The following is a 20,003-nucleotide window of genomic DNA, read 5'->3' as shown; positions in this document are numbered from 1 at the left end:
CTCTCAAGTATCCCCATAAATTATTCTGTGGAACAAAAATGTTGTCATTAGTATCGACAAGAGTGGGCTCAACTACCTCAATTGAACTGGAATATCCCCTTTCATAAACTGAACAGTTGGTCTTATCAAACCGAAGGGAGCGGCGCGGAAAATTCTGCCCTATCACCATTTATCCGCCTTTTCTGGAGGTCGACCATATTATCTGCCCGGGCAAGGGTGAGGCTGTTTTAAATAGCATGCGTTAGGGGAAAATCGAAATGGTTGTTCTACCTCGCCTAACAGGAATTCTGAAATGCATGTATATCTCTTTCAGCTAGTTCGAGAACACCTACTGGCGTCCGAGAATCCCACCCCTGAGAGACGAACGCTGTGCAGAACAACTCAGATTTCTTCAACTCTGACGGACGGTGGACCATACACCGTAGCGTCGTCTGGGATTGCCTTTGCGAATCTCTTGTCTCTGCCAGTCCATTCTGCATTATCGCATGGAATGGGTATGTGGGCATTCTTCATATACACTAGGACTAGCACGGGTCAAGTTATTTATATCAAGTGAATTAAGCGTCTATTTGGGTCAGGGTATGACTATTTTTTGGAACAGTGTGGCCAAATTCGACCAGAAGAATGATCGCACTCATGAGTGTGTACTCACTTCGTCATGACCGCCTAGCTATCAATTTTCGAACTAGAGAAATCATTTTGCTATCTACTCATCTCAACATTCTCCTGAATAACAATGTTGACTTTAACGTCCAGTTACTGGAGAAAGAACATGCGCACAAACTCAACACGCATGCGTGCAAACTCTCTTCATAGCCATCCCAATCCCCCACACACATTAAGGCCTACGTCCGCGATCCAACATTAAGTGCAACATCTTGCATGCCGTGCAATTTACTCCCCTCGGAGAAATCGTCCTGGGCCAGGTCGAAATATCCCTCGGCGCAATCCTCTTTGGATACAACCGCAAGTGACCGACCATTCACGGCAGTGTCGGAGGCGATTCTCAAGACTGCCTTACAGGCATCATCTTCTGAGGCGAATTTCACGCCCTTTGATTTAAAGAAGGCGATTATTTCTTTGGTGTAGGCCGGGGTTATGACGTAGCTTCAGTCTCCATTAGCACGCTGAAAAAAGAAGTGGAGATCTAAATGGGTCGTTGTTGCCATATCCATGTCCATATATAGTTAATTCTTAAAATGGCTACATACCCTGGTGCAACTAGATTGACACGAATCGAATCAACCCAAGCGTTCCTTCGAAGGGAGAGCATCAGTGCTCTCACACCAAACTTTGACATGGAGTATGTCGCAGAACTCGGTATGCCGAGGTAACCAGCAATACTACCTATCAAAATCAAACATCTGTCTCGAGTCGACCCAAGGGGTTGGCGTCGGAAGTAGTAAATGGCGAGTTTTGTTGTGAACATTGTTCCCGTAAGGTTGATATCAAAGATAGTGGTGTCTGGCTTGGTAAGTGGAAGGGAAGGGTCTGCAAGTTGCAGTCATTAATCTGCAGAACCACGCACGTAGCTACACGGTATTCGCGACTGCAATATCCATGTAGAGAAATACTTGTTAACCTTACCAGGCAACAATCTCTTAAGTCCAATAAGGAATCAACAGTGTCTAATAACAATAAGATTGCAATGAATATAAATAAACTAAAATCGATTCTAAACATGTACTCATTCCAACGCGTGGAAAAGCAATGCCCCGGAGGATGCATTAGCATATGAGCCAAAACACCAAAGGGAAGCCGGCTACTCATGCTGTCATTCTCAAAAGGAATGAAACATATTTGCAAGAACCATTCATTCCACTGTATCCATGAATAACACACATACGTATATATATATATATATGTATTCCTAGGCATAATATTCCTAGGTATAACTATAGAAGTCGAAGTTGGTGTCCATTATCTGCACACAGAATTAGTTAGGGCAAGAGCGACCAGGTGACCGTGGGTTGTTGACAACCCCTGAGTTCCATCTCACGCCTTGCAAAACGCAAAGAGTCAGCGCTCTTCTAGAAAAAGCATGATATTGTGACAACTATTCATCGAGGACTAAGCGGTCGAATGACGTGAAGCATGTGCGTGTCCTTATGAGAGAAAAGAAGTCGGAAAAGCTAATTTCCAGGTGGACACTCCTCGTGCGGATTTACAAAATCCCAACTTTTCAAAGATTCCACATGCACAGAGTCCCCCTTCATTTATTATCCCAAAAGGTCAACCTCGTCACTTCGGAAAAGACTCCAGCTGAGAAATGCATGGTAGTCGCATGGAGGATGCATAGTCGCATGGAGGATGCATACTCATTCGTCCTTGGCGTCTGAGTGACGATCTGTCCGAGCGAGCGTTTCATCGCGTAATTGTCAGAGTGAACCATCATCCAGAGAAGGGTAACAGATATTGCCAGCGCGGTTTCCCACGGATGTTCAGCAATCCCATAAGCACAGGCACAAGAATATGTATGGCAACTCAAGTCACTGCCTACCGAGCCTCCATATATCACGACCTCCTTTCTTGAGCATGAGCAACATATTTCTCCGGATGGCCAGTTTGTCCACAGTCAGAGAACTGGTGGGACCGACAATACACGGTGACTTCATCACCACTGCACCTCGCTCCACTCCACAACCAAGCCCCCAGTGACACATCATCCGACTGAAACGACTCCATTATTCCAGCTTCAAAGGGCGTGGGATTACGGCACGTGGAATGATTTGGAACATTCCTGAATCTGTGGGACCCTGTGTCCACCAAGGTTGTATAGACCCTTGTCTAGTCCGGTGGGTTCTTGATTGACAGGTTCTCAAAACATCCGTGGACTTCCTGCACCATTGACATGCTTGCGCTTAATCATGACTGATCCGGCTTGAGCAATCGCATTGGAATCGAGAGTTTACCGAGCATTGGCCCCTCCTCTCAGGGTGCTGGCATAAATTTCGCATCACCGAGAGCAATTCGGGTAATTTGTACTGGGTTCAATTGAATACTACCATTCGCAGGGTGCCATCGGCACAATGGGTCAGAAACTGAAAAGCACTCTGCGCGACAAGGGTATCAAAAGCGGGAAAAAATGAGGGAAATCATTCATGGATGATGAGTTGAACATGTTTAGTGCTTCACATGAACATTGCATCAGTGCCCTAATTGCTGTTTCAAGTGGTTTGACTTTCCGTTAGGCACAGGGGCAAGAGGGACGAGTAAACTTCCCTGGATTTGTTCCTGAACCATAAAAAGGCGCTGGGATATTTTGAGACACGGGAAACCCCGCCACTTCGCTTCACGATCCATGGGTTGAAAAATGTTGTAAAATGTCGCAGGCAAATACTGAGGAGGCTGGCAGACTTGAAGTTGATGAGCGTTAAGGACCCTTTCGTCTGCGGCAGCTGTTAGTAATCCTTTGAAAAATTGTGTGACCACGCTCAGTTAAGCTTCCAGACAAAATTGCTCAAGATAATATTACTATGGGGAAACTGCCAATCATCATCGTTCTTTTCATCGTGGGGCTGCCTTGCATATCAACTCGAGTTCCAAAACAGGGGAATAGTCAAGATCTTCGGCCCAAGATTCCCCTCAAATTTCGAGAGGAAAAGCAGTTTGTATGGACACATTCTGCAAATTTGCCGACACTTTTCTGCTTTCTAGAACTTAGAAGAAATAATGATCAAAAGTTCAACAACAGTGAGTTTAGTTCGGCAGTTCAACTCGTTTTATCTCGAGTCTCGGTTAATACAAGATGGGTCATATAAATAATAATTTCACACTGCTGCACCACCCTGGAAAAGAAAAAACTTCACTCGCCTACAAGAACCTAGGATTCTCCCGGATGTTCTACCCGACCTTTCGCAAAATGGGCCCAACAACCATTATTGGAAAATGGCCTCAGCCAGCTGGGGGCCTCGACTGGACTGGCAAGACAAGACAACCTGACAGCTGCAATGACAGTTCTTGGTGGAGAATGACCGTGGCCAAATAATAGAAAGAAAGAACCACTTGACTTGGCTTGCAACCATTATTACTACTTTATGGGGGTGAAGAAAATAAAGTTTTTCAAAGTATGTCAGCTCAATATTATTACTAAACGGATTCATGGACGTATCGGCCAATATTGTATATTGTTGATTGTTGCATTCCCTGTCAACGCACAGAGCTCGCCGGGCCTTTGGCCAAGCATGTCCCACTCAGCTCGGATTTGGAAGAACTTTTTGGAGTTCCGTTCGCCTATTAGGCTAGTTAACTATGGATGACCCATAGCTTCGGCACAGAGCCTCACACGGCCCCAACATAAAAGGCAAGTTGAGGGCTTTGGGAGAAGATAAGAAGAGTAAGGAAAAATCAAAGTAAAATCAAAGCAAAATCGGGTGGAAAGTGAAAGAATCGGGATGTCGATATTGCAATTTCATGGCATTCGTATATCATATTGCATACGTTCGCTCTTCCGACCCTCAGCGGAACTTGATTCTCAACAAATGCAGGTTGCTAATCCCGCCAGATTTCTGAAATAAGCTTCTTTCAATATACCCACCGTGCCGAAGGCACAAGCAAATAGTGGCATCACTTCTACGAGCATATCAACACCATACATCGTTCTTCATTCACAGGTATGTACTCCCTAGCGTATACATACACGCAGGGGAGCGTCAGCTTCATACATCCGCGGTCACAAGGGCAAGTATCGCCGAACAGATATGATCGACTTTCCATCTTGGCTATATTGCGGGAATCCATGTCCAATAAGCCGCAGCCTCTCTTTCGTGAGATCGTGGCTTTGTCACCATTTCGCTGAGCCAGGTTGAGGCAAACCAAACGGAAGGCTTCTTCTTCCTGACACCGTTAAATTTCCTAGGGCTGGACTGGAAAATTACCCACAATATAGTCTCCTGCTCCCCATAGATTTAACCCTTTCATGGCATTACCGCCGGGCTGCTTTCTTCGGCTTTAAAGTTGTGCGTAAAACGCAGTCAGACACTAGACATAAAGGTCAGATTCGGACATCGTCACTTTGAATTCGTTCTCGGAATGTCTTTATTATTGCACACCAACGACCGTGATTTGGGCCTCATATCGAGCTTGCTCTGAGGCAGACAAATAGACGAAATCCAGCCCCAGCGAAGGAAAGGGTGAAAAAAGAAAAATTAATATGTGATTCAGCTTTAAATCAAGATCAAACCCCGTAATTGTTCTGGCTCTCCCTATCATGAGAAAATCAGGAAGTGCCCAGTTTCTATGATTCGAGACAATTACACATCATAAAAACGTCGAAATATCACTTTCCAACTTATTCGAAGCTATCATGAAAGCCAGTTTGACATTGATGGATCCAGAACCGCATATTGACAATCGAGGTTGCAGCAGACAAGTTTTTGAGCTTGTTTCTTGAATAATAGAATCAGTCAAAGTTAAGGAACCGGAAAAACAAGGCATTAACGACACTCATAGACAATCCCGTTGTCTCAGATCATCTTGTTCAATTCCGTGGCATTGTTCCGTTTTAAACTTTGTCTTGCACACCGTTGAAACACAGCATCCCAAGGAAACAGGGTGAGCAAGAAAGGATCCTGGGGAAAGATTATGGAGTGACCCAAAAGCCAAAAGGACCAAAAAAAAGAAGAAGGAAAAAAAAGGAATCGTACTAAGTAACTAGGGGCTTGAGGCAAAAAGCACCCTACTTGGTGTTTTCGATATGTTCCTGACCCAAAGAATAAAAATGGATCTGTCAAACAAACTGTCCAGTGGAGGAAAATACCGAGCCTTGCAACCGGTGACATCGGTGACACCTCTCTCATGCCTGCTTCATGTCGAAATCAATGTGATGGCTGCTCGGTACTCCGTATACGCAACGCATATCTCTCTGCCTTGGGACGCGCAGGAAACTAGGGACTCTGTCAGCCACTATCGATAAGCTGCGGGCCACTCTGCGACTCTGGACAGGTCAGCACGAACCCGAGCGGCAGTCACTAGTGGGGAAGAAACTAGGTGTGGGGTTCAATTTGGCATTCTCGGCCCATCTTGACATTCCTTGGAAAGTTAAAATAGACACACACACACACGAGCCACTTAAAACTATGAAGTCACGACTCAGGAGTGGTGCAGGCGTGCCGCCAGCCCTCGAGCGGCGAGAGAGCGAGAGAGGAGTGGAGCATCTCAGGGTGAACCACGAGCACCGGACGAGGGGCATATTTTTTTTGGATAGTGAACTAGTTCTATGGAGAGCTGACGTAACTATCCATCGTGAGAGGATATTTTTAATCCCGGGAAGCAAATATCATCCTTGCCCAGCCAGGTACACACGATAAATCCGCCTTCGCTTCCCAGCCCTTGTGTCGTCTTACGTCTTGGCGATGAGGTGGGAAGGTTTACTAACTAGTTACATATCACGCTTCGCTGGAAGAACGATCATGAGCTCTTTATCCTTCTCGTAAAAGGGTGTCTGCGTGAGCAGCAGAGTACCGAGGACAAAGCACATGCCTCCCAATAGAATAAGCTGCAACGCCCTACCTAGCTTTCAGCGGTCAAATGGTAATGGTCATGGGATGGACAGCTGGGAACATTCCTTTGCTCTAAAATGACATTTTTGGAGCGACAATCATATGTGGCGCCTCAAGTGTTTGGACTGTTGTTAGTGCTGCCTGTTGGTGGGTAAAAAGTATGGATCGGAAGACTAGTTACAGACAGGTGAACGATGATCTCAAATTGGTGATTGGCGTTCGGGATCTGGTATTTTGATTTGTCTCCATGACGGTTCTGTCTGCCTCACTCAAAAACCAGTTCTACGCTGCGTAAGTTATGTGTGCGCACTGGGTCTGGACATGCGCAGCAACTTGGTGATGTCTCTGCTCTGTCCCGAAAAACAAAGGAAACAGAACGGAAAAAGAAAAGAAAGTAGGTGGCTAAAATGCTCCGTATGGAATGACTTGTGCAGATCAATTCAGCAGCACCGGTACGGTACGGGACAGCCCTTTCTTCCCAGATATCCATCACAGGAATGTGTCCCCGAGAGATCTGGAGCGGGCCACATGGTAACACTTGCATAAACCAGCTGCCGTAATCCAGATTCATTATTTCTACCCTGTTTATTCTTGAAGGAGCAAAAACAGGGACCGAGCGATGTCTTCCAAATATCAGACAGGTCATTCTGCCAAAGATATGGAAATGAAGAGTGCATCAAATCAAAAGGCTCCTCTACCGTACAGGCGAAATAGTTATATAAAAAAAAATGTGTTATGTCTAGAACAATTTGCGCTCAACTGCCCATGCCAGTAAAATACTATGTGATGAGGATAGCAGAAGACTAATTTCTAGCTTTAAAAAAAAAAAAAAAAAAAAAAAAAAAAAAAAAAAACCCAAACCAAATGTATATAACGTCTTCTATTATGTTTCAAAAACAACTACATTAGAAGGAGGAAACTGGATCGTGTTAATACCGACGCCTTCTTTTTCAAAAATATTGAACGCCGGTAAAATGTAATAATATTTCCTCCCTGATTTTATCGATCACAAAAGCGTCCTGAGAACCACCGAGACTTAACAGGAACTAACTTTGAAATAGAAAGAAGGAAGGCAAGGTAATCCTGGCTCGGAAGAAAATATATATATATGAGACACTTTTTTGCATGAAAGTGGGAATTGGGAAGGCCGAAAATGTAAAGAGGTAGAAAAAGCGATCCATTAAATTAAAAAACGTATACTTTTTGTTCATGGCGTATATATCATTAATTATGCGATTACATGCTGGACGGTGAGGAAGTTTGCTCATTGTCGCTTAACGGGGATTGTCGATGCCCGCTCCTATCTGATTCGGACGCTCGCACTTGATTTCGCAGTGCCGGCAGTTGGCGACGTCGGGCGTTAATGAACCAGTTGCTAATCTGTGATAAAAGTTAGTTTACAAATTATGCTCGGCTGCCTGAAAGAGATAAGAATATAAGAGTGCACATGGGCGTTACCTGGCTAATAGTCAAACCGGTTCTACTAATGAACATTTGCTTGTCCTCCTCGCTAGGATAAGGGTGATCAAGATGTTCATGGAACCAAGCTCGAAGTACATCAGTTACTGATTTCGGTAGATTCCCTCTTCGCTTTTTGTTTTTCGAATCAGACGGTTCGGCTTGAGTCACGAAACTTCGATCTTGAAGACTACTAGTGGAAATTGGGGAGTAATCAAACTCATGCCTGAAGGAATGAGGGTGGGATCCGTATCGTGGGCTTTCATATGGGTGATTGAGTCTCAGAGGCTCGGACGGTAAAATGGGGTTTGGTGGGATGACATGTAAGGGTTGGCATCCCGTAAGATGCGAACTTGTAGGTCTCGAGTCAAAAGAAGGGGTGTTTTGACTAGGGGAATTTTGATATTCTGGTGGCAGGCTATTGGGTTCAAGTCCGACCTGTCCTCTATTGTAAGGGCTTCTATCCGTAGGAATCGAGTGAATGTCACTTATGGGAGGAAGTGCTCCCCCAGAATTGAAGCAAGAATTTGAAATGGACGTTGACGGGCCGATGGTATCGGAAGCCTGCCGTTTGAGAGACGGAACTCCTCCGTGAGGTTGATATTTTGGGAATCTATCAGTCCGGAGAGGAATTTCATTATAGCTATCGATTTTAGTTGCCGAATGTGAGCGTGAAAGACTGGCTCCTAGAATCGATCTAGGGTGCACAGGTGATGAAATAAATGAAGGTGACCCTTGGTGATGAGGTGTCGTAGGAGCGGAGTATGGCGTAGAATCTATCTCCTCATGAAGATATTGAGGAAGGAGCTGGAGCAGACAAATATCAGTATTTTCGAAATGTGAATAATATGAATGTGCTATCCACATACATCTCTGAATGGCGGAAGAGTTTGTGTTTGTCCGCCGTTTCTGAACTCGCTTGAATACGATAGAACCATATTTTTCGACTCCTCTTCTGATTCCACCTTGCGGGACATGCGGATGTCTAAACGGTTGCTAACTCAGCTTATCCTCCAGCTTTTAAAGTCAACGGAAACTATGTTGGACGGGAATGAGTTACGTCAATGATGGCCTTCGGTGCTAGCCAGTCGGACGTTAGACAGGAAATGGAAAGCAGCCGCCATTCGGAGTTATGAATCATGCGGACAGCACTCAAATTGCAGTGTGCAGGATCAAAACAGGAAATGTTCTAGTAGGTTGGGTCTAGATCAAAAATTGAGGGTGAGGGAGAACCAAGAAGGGGAAAGTTGTTGCTACTCTGGTACCATCACGGGAAGCTTTTTGACACAGCATTGTTATTTTGGAAGGCGTGGAGTTAACAGGGTGGGCTATGGAGACCAAGACCCAATACTATTGCTGAGATTACCCCGGCAGGGAAAATGGGTGCGAGAGTTGGCTCTCATTCGGCAGACATGAAGGCAACACTACTGTGCCTGTCAAATGGGAGATCTCTCTGCAACAACCTACCACGCACACTCCCCATAAGATGATCCGAGTGAGTGCCAAAAGTAAAACGACGATTATACTGGGAATTAGCTAGAAACTCCAACAGCTTCCAAGACGAGAGGGGTAATATAATTGACACGAATCGGGTACCGCAAGGGTAAGATCCTTAAGGTTGACCTGACAGTCGATGGAGTCAGGGTTTTGGCGCTGGGTTGCAGAATGATGTGCAAGGTAGCGCCTCCAATCGAGACCCAGATGCTCCTAAAATTTTTGATAAACCGCGCTAGTCAACAAAGCCACGACGGGAGGAGTTGTGCCCCCAGTGGGTCAGATAGAATGGCATTTCCCACGGAAAGTTTGGGTCAGATTGAAAAACGTAGCGCTGCGCTTCCTCCCGCCGAATACCGAGATAGCGTGGGAAAAATAAACCGTAGCCCATCTTCCTCGTGGTCTTCTGCTCAACCCCCAAAATGCGAATTAAGCATGGCAGCTAAATAGACAGCATAAGATGGATGGGTTGAATTCGGATTTGCTGAGAAACATGAGCAGAAACCAATCCCTGGTTTCAACATGTCCGTATTCCTGTGCCTTGATTCTTCGGATCCGAGTTTTGAAAACTCGAAACGTCTGTTACGCAATAGCGTGAGCCCCGGACCGTGGATTTGTTGGGTGCAGTGTGAGGGCGCTCAGGGCTGCATCCAGATGTGCTTTTGTTATGACAAACCCACAAGGTTTGATGTGCATGCGAGGCTAGGCGTTCCATCAACGAATGACGGGCCTCCGAGTTTCACTCCAGGGATGTTCTGTACATGTACCTGCCCCAGCCCAAGTCGTACCAAGTGACCCTTGAGGCCCCCGTCATCAGGATTTGCGGATTGCCAAAATCCAGATCCATCAATTTTTTCTGCAAAAAAGCAGATGGAAAAAGAAAAAAAAAATATTGCACATCACTACTCCGTATTTTGAACAGGTTTTTGTTCACAACTTCAAAAAAAGGTACATATCTCATGGCCTGTTGAGCCTATCGATTCGGTTTTGAGCTTAATCTGAAGCAAGTCCTCGCAACTCAATCTGGGTTAGTTTTTCCAGGAAGTCTTGGAATCTTGTGCACCATTCCGCGCTCTTGGTATTTTGTAATACTAAGAAATAAATTTCTTTCCTTTTTTCCTCACACTCCCAGACCCACTGAGCAAATAAATCCTTCCGGCCGGCCACCAAACAGCGCCCCACGATCTGCCACTTGGGGGGCAACCTATCAATCGCACCAATGAGCAGTCTCGTGGGTTGGGTTGACAAGTGCCAGGCTTGCTAACCTGATCACCATGACGTCCGTGATAGATGTAACCAACCCAAGGGCAAGGGGGTACTCGAAATCATATCTATTATTATCCCGATTGTTGTGCGGTGCGTGTGAGCCAGGGATTCCGTGCTTCGTTCGGAATTGCGAGTTCTGGTAGTCTGTCTAGTTCCAAGGTTGAAGTCGCTGATCAATGGTTCCATGCGTTAGGGTTTTCTCTTTAAACAAAATCCGTGGGGAAGGTACATGTACTATAAAAGGAGAAACGTGGAGGTACACAATCGTGGAGGATTCAGCCAGTACGGCCGTTGAGCAGCAGGGCATGAAAACATTAGACTGGTAAAGAGCAATCACTGGCCTCTGGTTGTTCCTGGCCATGGACTATATGCAAGTTGGTGCTGCCTGGTGCACGTTTCCCCCTTTTTTCCGCCTCCTTCTTTCACGGAAACGTGCCCTGAATGTATATCCACCGCTGCCTTTCCTCTGTTTTCTCGTTTGGCGCGGCGTTTCAAGGCAGTGAGTTTTCACAACTAGGCGGGTCGAGCATGATAGGAGGCTCGAGCAATATCTATGGATGGCGGCATGAAGCTACAAGCATTGGTGTACCCCAGATGACAGCTTGCGCCGAATCCCAGCCCTGTCTTTGACCAATTGCTTGCGCACGTCAATTCTTGGGATGCACAGAAACAACCAGCAACAACATCTGACCGGGTGTGTCAAAAGAAAATGCCGGTGATTGTCCCAGAGAGATGTGATGCACAAGGGAAAGGCGACTTTTGGGTCTGGTCTTGGTTGTGCACCGTTGACGTCCAGAGCTTCCTGAAATGGACGACGGCGGCCAACTCGAGTATCCCAAAATCGCGCGTCCACAACCACAACAGCCACCATATTCTGTGAAGATATCAACATCCCCTCTGCGCTGCCAGTTTCGCTGTGGCCATAGAATATCTTCCTACACGGTCGGTCTTGTATGCACCTCCAGCCACTTTACACCTGTCTCGGCCCATTCTGGCGGTGACAAACAGAGGAAGAATCTGCCAATAAGAACATACACCGCAGTACGTCAGACTATACATCCCTGGGCGCTGCAGCAACACTACACTCGCGCTGCCGTACAGTATTTATAGAATTAATGACTCTAATACAGACCTGTGGAGTTGATTACAACTGTTCCGGCATTTCTTACACCTTGCTCAACGGCCAACAACAGTGAAGCCTTTTCGCGGAGTGCTCTCTAATTGTCACGGGCTTCTCAACGGTGGATTATTATCCTGTTAAAACATTCGATCAGCCTGGAAATAAATTCCATCTTGGTTATAATGCCTCTATCCTGTTTCTTCCTCGCGTTCTAGCTGATTGCTAGGGCCAGCAGAAGCAGCTTCAATGGGAAATCCTCTGACTTGTCCGCCTGTTATCATGAATTGCGAGGCATATTATATTACTACAACTGTGGTAGTTTTGCTAATGGTGAAAAGGGAATTTCGGCACTGACGTAAACTCGTCGCCCAGTCCACTTCCAACACAGCTCGGCATGACACTTTTGATACCCGATCTTTTACCCTAGAGAGTTGCTAGAGGGTAAAACGGAGATGTTTCTCATATGGGTTACTGCAGGGTGAAGGGGAACAAGGGGTGGTTACACTGTGTCCGGCCCCAAGGTCAGTTGCAAAATTTGTATGGGTTGGCATTACCGGCTCGGGGTTCTACCTATACAACCATGGCTGTTAGCCCAGCATTGGCTGTATAACTGGTTACTTTTTAGCAAGAACTATATAGCCGCCTTTCACGTCGGGAACACATATCATAGCCTCCGGTATAAAGATCCATCGGACATTTTAACACTTTGTCCGCTTTTTCAAGACTGGAACACCAGGTGGCTGTACCATAGCTTGCTGTTAGGGATCTGGGTCGCCACAAAAGGCTTGCTCGAAAGAAAGGAACAAGCCGCTTGTTTGTACCATGCACACATAGGTACTGTACAACAACCGCAGTTTAAAGTTTATCCCAAGGTTGTGGGGGAAAATAAAATATTGCACGAGATTTGTGACACCATTGGCTCTGTCAAAGTACGGAGTAAGGTATTTTCTCTGAAAATGTCCTGCAGGGTTTGGTGATGTATCACCAGAACGGCGGCTACTTGCCGTTCAGAAAAAGGAAAGAGTGACAACTGAAGGGCCACAAAAAGTTAAAAAAGGCATCATAAAAAGTAGGGCAGGGTTGGCCGTATCCCATTGTTGATATATGATATGGCCGTTTCCCAGAGGAGACGCAAGTGGAAAGATAATTGGTAAACCCGCTCCTTGCAGTACGTACCGTACCTCAACATCCAACAAAGACGATCACCAGCACGGAAAGGCGCCCATTGTCTCCTCGTCCATGCGGGCTTCCCACGATGCACTATTGTCTGCAACCGTCTCACTTGGAACGAAAGGCATTGCTACCAACGGTCCCGAGAAAAGAAAAGGATTCGAATTGCCGGGAACGAATCAGCTGGCGGATTTCAAACGCCCCGATTATGTCCATGCGTACGCCAAGCTTAACGAGGTGCAACAATGATTTCCCTCCCACTCTGTTATGAATAACCACTTAGGACAAGAAATAAGAAAACTCAATTCTTGCGCTGGTTTTTCTACATCCAAATGTCATTGCGGCGCACTGCTGAGTACAGATAAGGAGTACATGCAGAGTACATGCGACTAGTTTCTTTCTTTTCCTTGCTATGGATTGAGTTCTGCCAAATCAGGGACGAACTCCCTAGCCTACCGCGAATCTAGGATAGATAGGTATCTGGCAAGTGAGCAGGGGATCCTAACATCAGAAGCCATGTTCTAAGTACCTCTACGCATAACAATCACCCAGTATTGCAATTGCATTGGCCAAAGTGAGAGAAGGGTTGTATTGGTTGTCTGCCGTCCCGTCATGCAGACAGGCATAGACAACTTGGTCAAGGTTGAACCCAAGCGAGCTGTCTGGGCTACAACTATACCCCTGAGAATAAAGGATACATCCCATCAGCATTGATAGCGCTCTTTGGCCGTACTGGCAAGTTCAAAACTCTAGTTTTATGCAGCGTTTCTCTTGAGATGTTAGAAATACACACACATAGTCGATATCCGGTTTGCTAGAGGCGCCTACATCTGCATTACCCGTTTATTCGAGCTTATATTTCTGAACGACAAGGGGAAAGAAATCGAGATGCCGGAGAATGCAGCAGAACCACTTTAGAAGTGAGGGAGGGTTGTTTCGAGAAACCAGTGCTGCGGAGGTTGTTTGGCCTCATTAAACCAAACAATTCACACGCGTGCAGTACATACATGCATTTCAGCTGCTCCTTTCTCGCGAGTTTCAAACGGGACGGAGAATAATCATGAAGTAAGGAAACAAGGTGAAGAATAAACGAATTGTATTTTTTCCTGTTGCTCTTTTCTCTTTTCACTCCTTACTCTTTGCGCACAGTCCTTATCCTCAACCTAACTTGCACCCAAGATTTTCCCGCCCATCCGCCAAAACTCGAGCTATACCCATACATTTAAAGAGGCCCCTCACCCCCCCGCTTCCTCCTTCTCTATGGGGTTCAATACCCAAATAACAGGTAAACCACGGCATAATTTCTCCCCAACTCCTCAGCAAAGGCACTCCTCTGCATGCGCAGCCGCCGCGAACGTCACTACGAAAGCTTCCAGCTTGAACAAACGGAGTGGAGTATTAAAAGAATGGAATCAATAAGGTCAGTGATTCGGCAGATCCAAGCCTTTGGGATGGGAGCCACGCTTCATTAACCATTTTAAATATCAGTGGTATTGCATGAAATACACACTGAGTGAGAAAGAATGAGCCATACAATCAAACTAAACGAGGGTGAACAAACAAACGAACAGTAAGCAATAAATAGGTAGTCAGGTGGTGTTGGATTTAACCTTGGAAATAATCAACAGTTCACATACATTGAACAGATCAATGATCTTTTAAGTGAAACAAGAAGCCCCAAAGCAATACCCAAAAAAGAAACCGAATCAGGCAATTAAAAAGTGTTGCGGAAAAAGGGGCCCAGCCGTAGTTAAAGTGAGCTAAGGTGGAATGAGGTTCTTCCGAAATCTCTGTATATCATTGAAGAAGAGGCGTCTCTCTAAAAATCTAAGATATTCAAAAAGAGACAATAGTAATATGTGAACGAAGAACTAACCTAAACATAGCCGCCTCCCATGAACAAGAGAAAATATAATATATATATACTAGCCAAAACGAAGGAACCAAAAAAAAAAAAAAAAAAAAAAAAAAAAAAAAAAAAAAAAAAAAAAAAAAAACATACAACGGGGAAGAATACATCGGGCAGCGAATAATGCTGTAAGGAAACGTAAAATGTTCTTTTCCGTTTCCAAACCCTGGAATCGTCATCACTTAACGTGTAGGGTAAAGGTAGACAATAGATATATAAATATCTAGGATAGCTATATCAAAAACAAAAGCCCAACCAAACAAACCATGGCTTTGGGAAATGTGGCATTTTCTTTGCCAGGAGGGGAGAGTGTGAGAAGAAAGAGGAGTGCAAGAGGTAGGATCCAACTAGAGCCTAGGGAGCTTGGGAAGCTGGTAAGGTGAAGTTGGTTGGATGTTGTGAAGGTTAGAGATCTCCAAAGACTTTAAACTGCGTCGCTAGCTCGTGCTCAAATGCTAACATGCTCAATTCGACGTAAGGTAGAAGACTGCTTTAATTAAAGGTAATGTAGCTTGAGTGGCGAGAGGATGTGAAATGCTGAGAAACTAGAACATAAAATCTAGTAGCTAGCTTGCGGAGTGGAATAGGTATATATGACGACTGGCGCTTAAGGATGTAGGTGCTCGTATAAATGGCGTCGTGATATTTTTACCACGTTTCCTAGATAGGGGGGAAATGTCAGCATTTTGCACATTCTAAATCGTGAAGTTGATCGATAGCGCATAAAATTTCAACATAAGAAACGGGTAAGGATTGAAGAGTACATACCGCGATATATTGGCCCGCATCCTTCTTGCCTTGCCAGAAATGCTGCGCTTCTTCGCGATTGAGATTTCCCTTGGCCATAGCAACATCTACCAACGCAGCCTCAACGCCTTCGCCCATACCCTTACTGCTCCCGCAGACGAAAACGCGTCCATCAAGCGAATTGATGACGAACCATACAAGATCAGCTTGGTTGCGCACCTCTTCCTGCACATATCTGCCCTCACCGCTCCGGCTCTGGACGACCTTCTTCACTGTTTCTTCATGCACACCCCATTCACCGGAGTAGAGTTCATCGAGCAATGAGTCACGGATCCCTTGAAGAACCCACACCTTGTTGGCACAGTTCGCAGACTTCAAACGTCGCTGGACGAATCCACGGAAAGGGGCAACACCGACTCCAGCGCCAATGAGAAGCATAGGTCCATCTGAAACAAATTCACGCGCGAGAGGGTTGGACATCAGGCCACGGAACATTGGGATGTGCAAGTTTAGGGACGAGATGTCGTCACCCAATTGCTCAGCGTGAAGAAGCTGTTTTGCTTTCCGCTCCAGGAAACCAGAGCCCACACCAGTTCTTTTCCCACCGCGCCAATCAGGGGCTTCGTGGACAGTGACGGCGATCTCGATCAGTCGCTTGCATTTTCCGTTGCCGTCGCGAATATTGCATGAGACGAGCGGATCTTGGGAAAGGGAATAGAATCGTGGCATAAGAGTATTGAGGATGGAGAGTAGGTAATCCAGAGGAGGCTGCGCGGAGGGGAATGCAGATAGGAGTTGAGGTACTGTGGTATGTTGGCCAGTTCGAAGGTCGCAGAACGCCCCCTGGCCTTGTGCCGATGAAAGGAACATCAATATCTTCTTCTCATCCCGATCCGTGGCGTACTCTGCTAGGAGTCGGAAAATTTGTTTTGTAGGAGGGTAGCTCTGGAGGTCAGAGCACCACGAAAGCAATTCACGTCTGGTGGTTAACAGGCTTCGGGCCTTTTCATCCCCCCAAACAGTAGGCCATCGACCGTTGGTGGTGTTGACCATCACCTTCCTATCTCGGACCGTTTTCGGAATGCTAAGGAGGTTGAAAATTTCATCTACCACCGCATCTGAATTTTGGGGGCAGATGCCAATTGCACCTCCAACCACGAAGTCGACATCACCACCCTCAGCAGGGTAGTCTGTAACATCGATATCGAAATGATAAGTACGCTTTTCGGCGCCGGGCTTGGTCAACTCTCGAGCATGATGAAGGGGTGCACGGAAGACCTCGTAAGGGGGATGCGGTTGGACGAATGTAGGTGGGTGATCTGCTGGGCCTGATTCTTTATCGGCCAAGTCCTTTGGAACGGGAGAAAACGACACGGTCTTCACGGGCAAGGGGGTAATATTCGTCAGAATACTGTCATGCGATAACTGGCCTAGTTGTAGTTTCAAGCTTTCGAATGCCTTATTCTTTGGTTTTATGACAGGGTGAATCGAGGACGACGACGCAGGCTCTTGGAGAGGCTGAAGCTTGCAGCATCCTCCACCACAGCAAATCTTTTCAAGAACATGTGTACCGCCCTTACCACTGCCTAGGATTTTCTCGACATCCTCGGAGCTCTGTGATATCAATACAGTAGACGCCCGTCTCCGACGTTTAGAAGTCAATGGAGGTGATTTTGAACCGATAGTAAGGTCTAAGATCCCCTCCGTGACATCATCTGTTGATTGTTCGGTTCCCGGGGTTGAGGGGGTGTCCGTGCCACTAAATGGCTCTGCTGTTCCAATAGATACAGAGGATGAATGGGTATCCAGTGAGCCAACTGGCAGTGGATGAATTATTTTGAGGTGTGGTAGTGTTGTAGGTTCTTCCGGGATTGGATTGCCTGGGTGAGATGTGCTGGAAACGGGGACTGTTTCCACTTGCTGAACCAGAGATGACGCCATCCTAGCTATTGAAAGAAACGAATTTGCAATTGCAACTATTTCCTCAATTTGATATTAGTTTTGTCTCAAGGAGGGGCCAATAAACCTCCAGAGATATCAATGGGTAGCGTACCTGTACACGGATATATTTAGATATTCCGAAGCAGGAGAGACAAGACGAAAAATACCGCCTGCTTAGCAACACGCGTCTAGATTAAAAACGTGTCGTCCAAATCAGGTATATACCCAATCGTATTTCGGGGCAGAGAATATATGCCGCTGACGTATTAAAAAGGAAATTGAGGCGTCTCATCGAGAGGAGAGGCGGAAATAAAGGGATAGCTCTAGTTGCAAATAAGGACTGAAGGGAGACATTGCTTTCTGTGAAGAGGGGTAGCGGGAGAAGGATAGGAGGAGGATAGGGAAGGGGAGTGATGAAATTGGGATGGGGCGAAAACGACATCGGCAGCAGAGCGGAAAAGTGGGTTGACCCGGAAAATACGGAGAACACGCCCGTATTATTACCAAGGGATAATTTACGTAACCACTGCCGTAACTTCATTAAATACTTACCAAGAGAGTTCGTGCTTAACTAATGAAGCGCAATACAAAGAAAATTATGTCCCTATTTTAATTAACATCCATCAGTCAGTGATAATGGCAAAATGATATCACCCTTTATCAGTCATTGAAGTTCAGGGTACAGCGCAAGGTCCTGGCAGCTTCTATAATACGAATTAGATACTGCCGTATTTAACACAGAGTCTGGCCCGATTCAGGAATCAGCCGCAAACCTTAACTACCGTAATCAATCAGCGGATCAGATTAGATCATCTGTTTGTATGTGTTGAAGGTCTGAGTGAGTGGTTTGTATTGGTTGCTATCTAGAGTGCGCTATATGGTTGGTGAGGGGCGCTAGTCCGTACTAGGAAGCCTAGAGCTCTCACACCCCCTCTCGGACTAAGTAGTTCTGTGCTGATGCTGAGCTGGGTTTGAACTGATAGCTAACTAGTCATATTATAGTATAATATTACAATTATCAAAGTTATTATAAAAGAGTGAAAATTGTCTATTCTCTGTTATTATTACTATTATTCTTCTATTATACTTATATACAAGCAGAGCTTATAATAAGTTCTTGCATGATGTTAAATACAGGCTAAGTGTTGATTATACAGAAGGAAATACAGGTGTTGAGACTATATTAAGATAATAAGAACATAGGAAATACAAATGAGTGACAATTTGATACATGTGATAATAACTTCTCAGCTCAGAAATATAAAGTAATTTATTATAGTAATTTATACATCTCTGTAATATAGTGAAATTGAAGTAGTAGTTAAATAACAGTGTCATATAGTAAGCTTGACTATTATGCTTAAATAGCAAGCTTATAAGCTACAGAGTTATTATAAGAATATTATAGATACTTAGTATGTTAAAAAAATTATATAAGAATAGTAGTAACTCTTATATATATTATTAGAAGAGAAAAAACAAATCACTGATTTCTTTAATAAAGAGTTAGTATTTAATTATTTTATATAAATAATAAGTAGTCACTCTCTCTTTATTCTATAAGTAAGAATAGCTGAAGTAGTACTTGTTAGATCACATGATCTAGCTTATTAATTCTTTCACTATATAACTTTTCACAAAGCTAGTAATCTTTCAATCACACAAGCTTTACATCTTTCACAGGTTATGAGACTTGTTTTGTATAAAATTGCTGCCAATTCGGGATTTCTTATTAATATACTTATTATTTAAACTACTGCTTCATTTGATACACTCATCAGAAGTTAAAATCATCTTATTCTATCAGTATTAATGTGTTTAAGATCTTGATAATTAATAATACTACTGCTCACTTAAAAAAGAGGCTTGCAGAAAACATATTACATTTGCAAAAAAAAAAAAAAAGTAAGAAAAGAGAATGATATTGATAAGAATTCAATAAATAAATATCAAGATAGCAGATTTAATACAATTCTGCTTATATACATGTTTGTAATCTCATGTTCTTTTCACTGAGTCAGTTGCAGTTGATGATGATAATTCTTCACACTTATACTCTGTCAGTGAACATTCTTCTGAAGTCTTTGAAAGCTTCATTATTAAAACACTCTCTCAATTTGAAGCTGGTTTAAATACAGCTTCTGACACAGTCAGGCCGGCTCTTCAATCTACTTAACAGCTTGATGAAGCTGATTCTCATGAAATCAACAGTTCAGATGAGACAATATCAAATCAACAGATGAAGCATCTTAAGATAATACTTGAGATGAATAAGAGAAAGCAAAGAGTTCTAGAACTTGAACTACAACTGGAAAAACTTCATTAACAGAGATTCTCTATAAATTAATCACAGAATATTAACAATCATTCTGTCATTACATTAACAGTCTGTACAGTC

At 44.6% G+C, this 20,003-nt stretch overlaps 5 protein-coding genes across 5 annotated transcripts; 2 read left to right on the top strand and 3 right to left on the bottom strand.

Moving 5' to 3' along the window:
- Positions 1-563: 563 nt before the first annotated feature.
- Positions 564-1,602, bottom strand: BDCG_05797 (short chain dehydrogenase/reductase). The gene is made up of 2 exons (XM_045421491.1): positions 1,212-1,602; positions 564-1,107 (listed from the first exon to the last, which is right to left on the bottom strand). The coding sequence occupies exons 1-2, from the start codon at positions 1,427-1,429 to the stop codon at positions 846-848; spliced, it is 480 nt and encodes a 159-aa protein (XP_045277365.1). The 5' UTR covers positions 1,430-1,602; the 3' UTR covers positions 564-845.
- Positions 1,603-7,359: 5,757 nt separating this feature from the next.
- Positions 7,360-11,036, bottom strand: BDCG_05795 (AhpA protein). The gene is made up of 3 exons (XM_045421490.1): positions 8,828-11,036; positions 7,959-8,765; positions 7,360-7,880 (listed from the first exon to the last, which is right to left on the bottom strand). Exons 1-3 carry the CDS (start codon positions 8,933-8,935, stop codon positions 7,737-7,739), a joined length of 1,059 nt encoding a protein of 352 aa, XP_045277364.1. The 5' UTR covers positions 8,936-11,036; the 3' UTR covers positions 7,360-7,736.
- A 489-nt stretch (positions 11,037-11,525) lies between these two features.
- BDCG_05793 (uncharacterized protein) lies at positions 11,526-11,914 on the top strand (the record flags this gene model as incomplete). Its single annotated transcript, XM_045421489.1, has 2 exons — positions 11,526-11,759; positions 11,849-11,914. 2 exons carry the CDS (start codon positions 11,526-11,528, stop codon positions 11,912-11,914), a joined length of 300 nt encoding a protein of 99 aa, XP_045277363.1.
- Positions 11,915-13,077: 1,163 nt separating this feature from the next.
- Positions 13,078-13,257, top strand: BDCG_17199 (uncharacterized protein; the record flags this gene model as incomplete). Its single annotated transcript, XM_045426343.1, has 1 exon — positions 13,078-13,257. The coding sequence occupies one exon, from the start codon at positions 13,078-13,080 to the stop codon at positions 13,255-13,257; it is 180 nt and encodes a 59-aa protein (XP_045281404.1).
- A 485-nt stretch (positions 13,258-13,742) lies between these two features.
- On the bottom strand, positions 13,743-18,133 carry BDCG_05792 (FAD binding domain-containing protein). Its single transcript, XM_045421488.1, has 3 exons — positions 17,718-18,133; positions 15,686-17,640; positions 13,743-15,577 (listed from the first exon to the last, which is right to left on the bottom strand). Exons 2-3 carry the CDS (start codon positions 17,603-17,605, stop codon positions 15,566-15,568), a joined length of 1,932 nt encoding a protein of 643 aa, XP_045277362.1. The 5' UTR covers positions 17,606-17,640; positions 17,718-18,133; the 3' UTR covers positions 13,743-15,565.
- Between the last annotated feature and the right edge of the window lie 1,870 nt (positions 18,134-20,003).

This window comes from Blastomyces dermatitidis, assembly GCF_000003525.1.
Source record: "Blastomyces dermatitidis ER-3 genomic scaffold supercont1.6, whole genome shotgun sequence".
Classification (NCBI taxonomy): domain Eukaryota; kingdom Fungi; phylum Ascomycota; class Eurotiomycetes; order Onygenales; family Ajellomycetaceae; genus Blastomyces; species Blastomyces dermatitidis.
The sequence above is the reverse complement of the archived record's forward strand: the minus strand, read 5'-3'. Positions and strand labels throughout refer to the sequence as shown.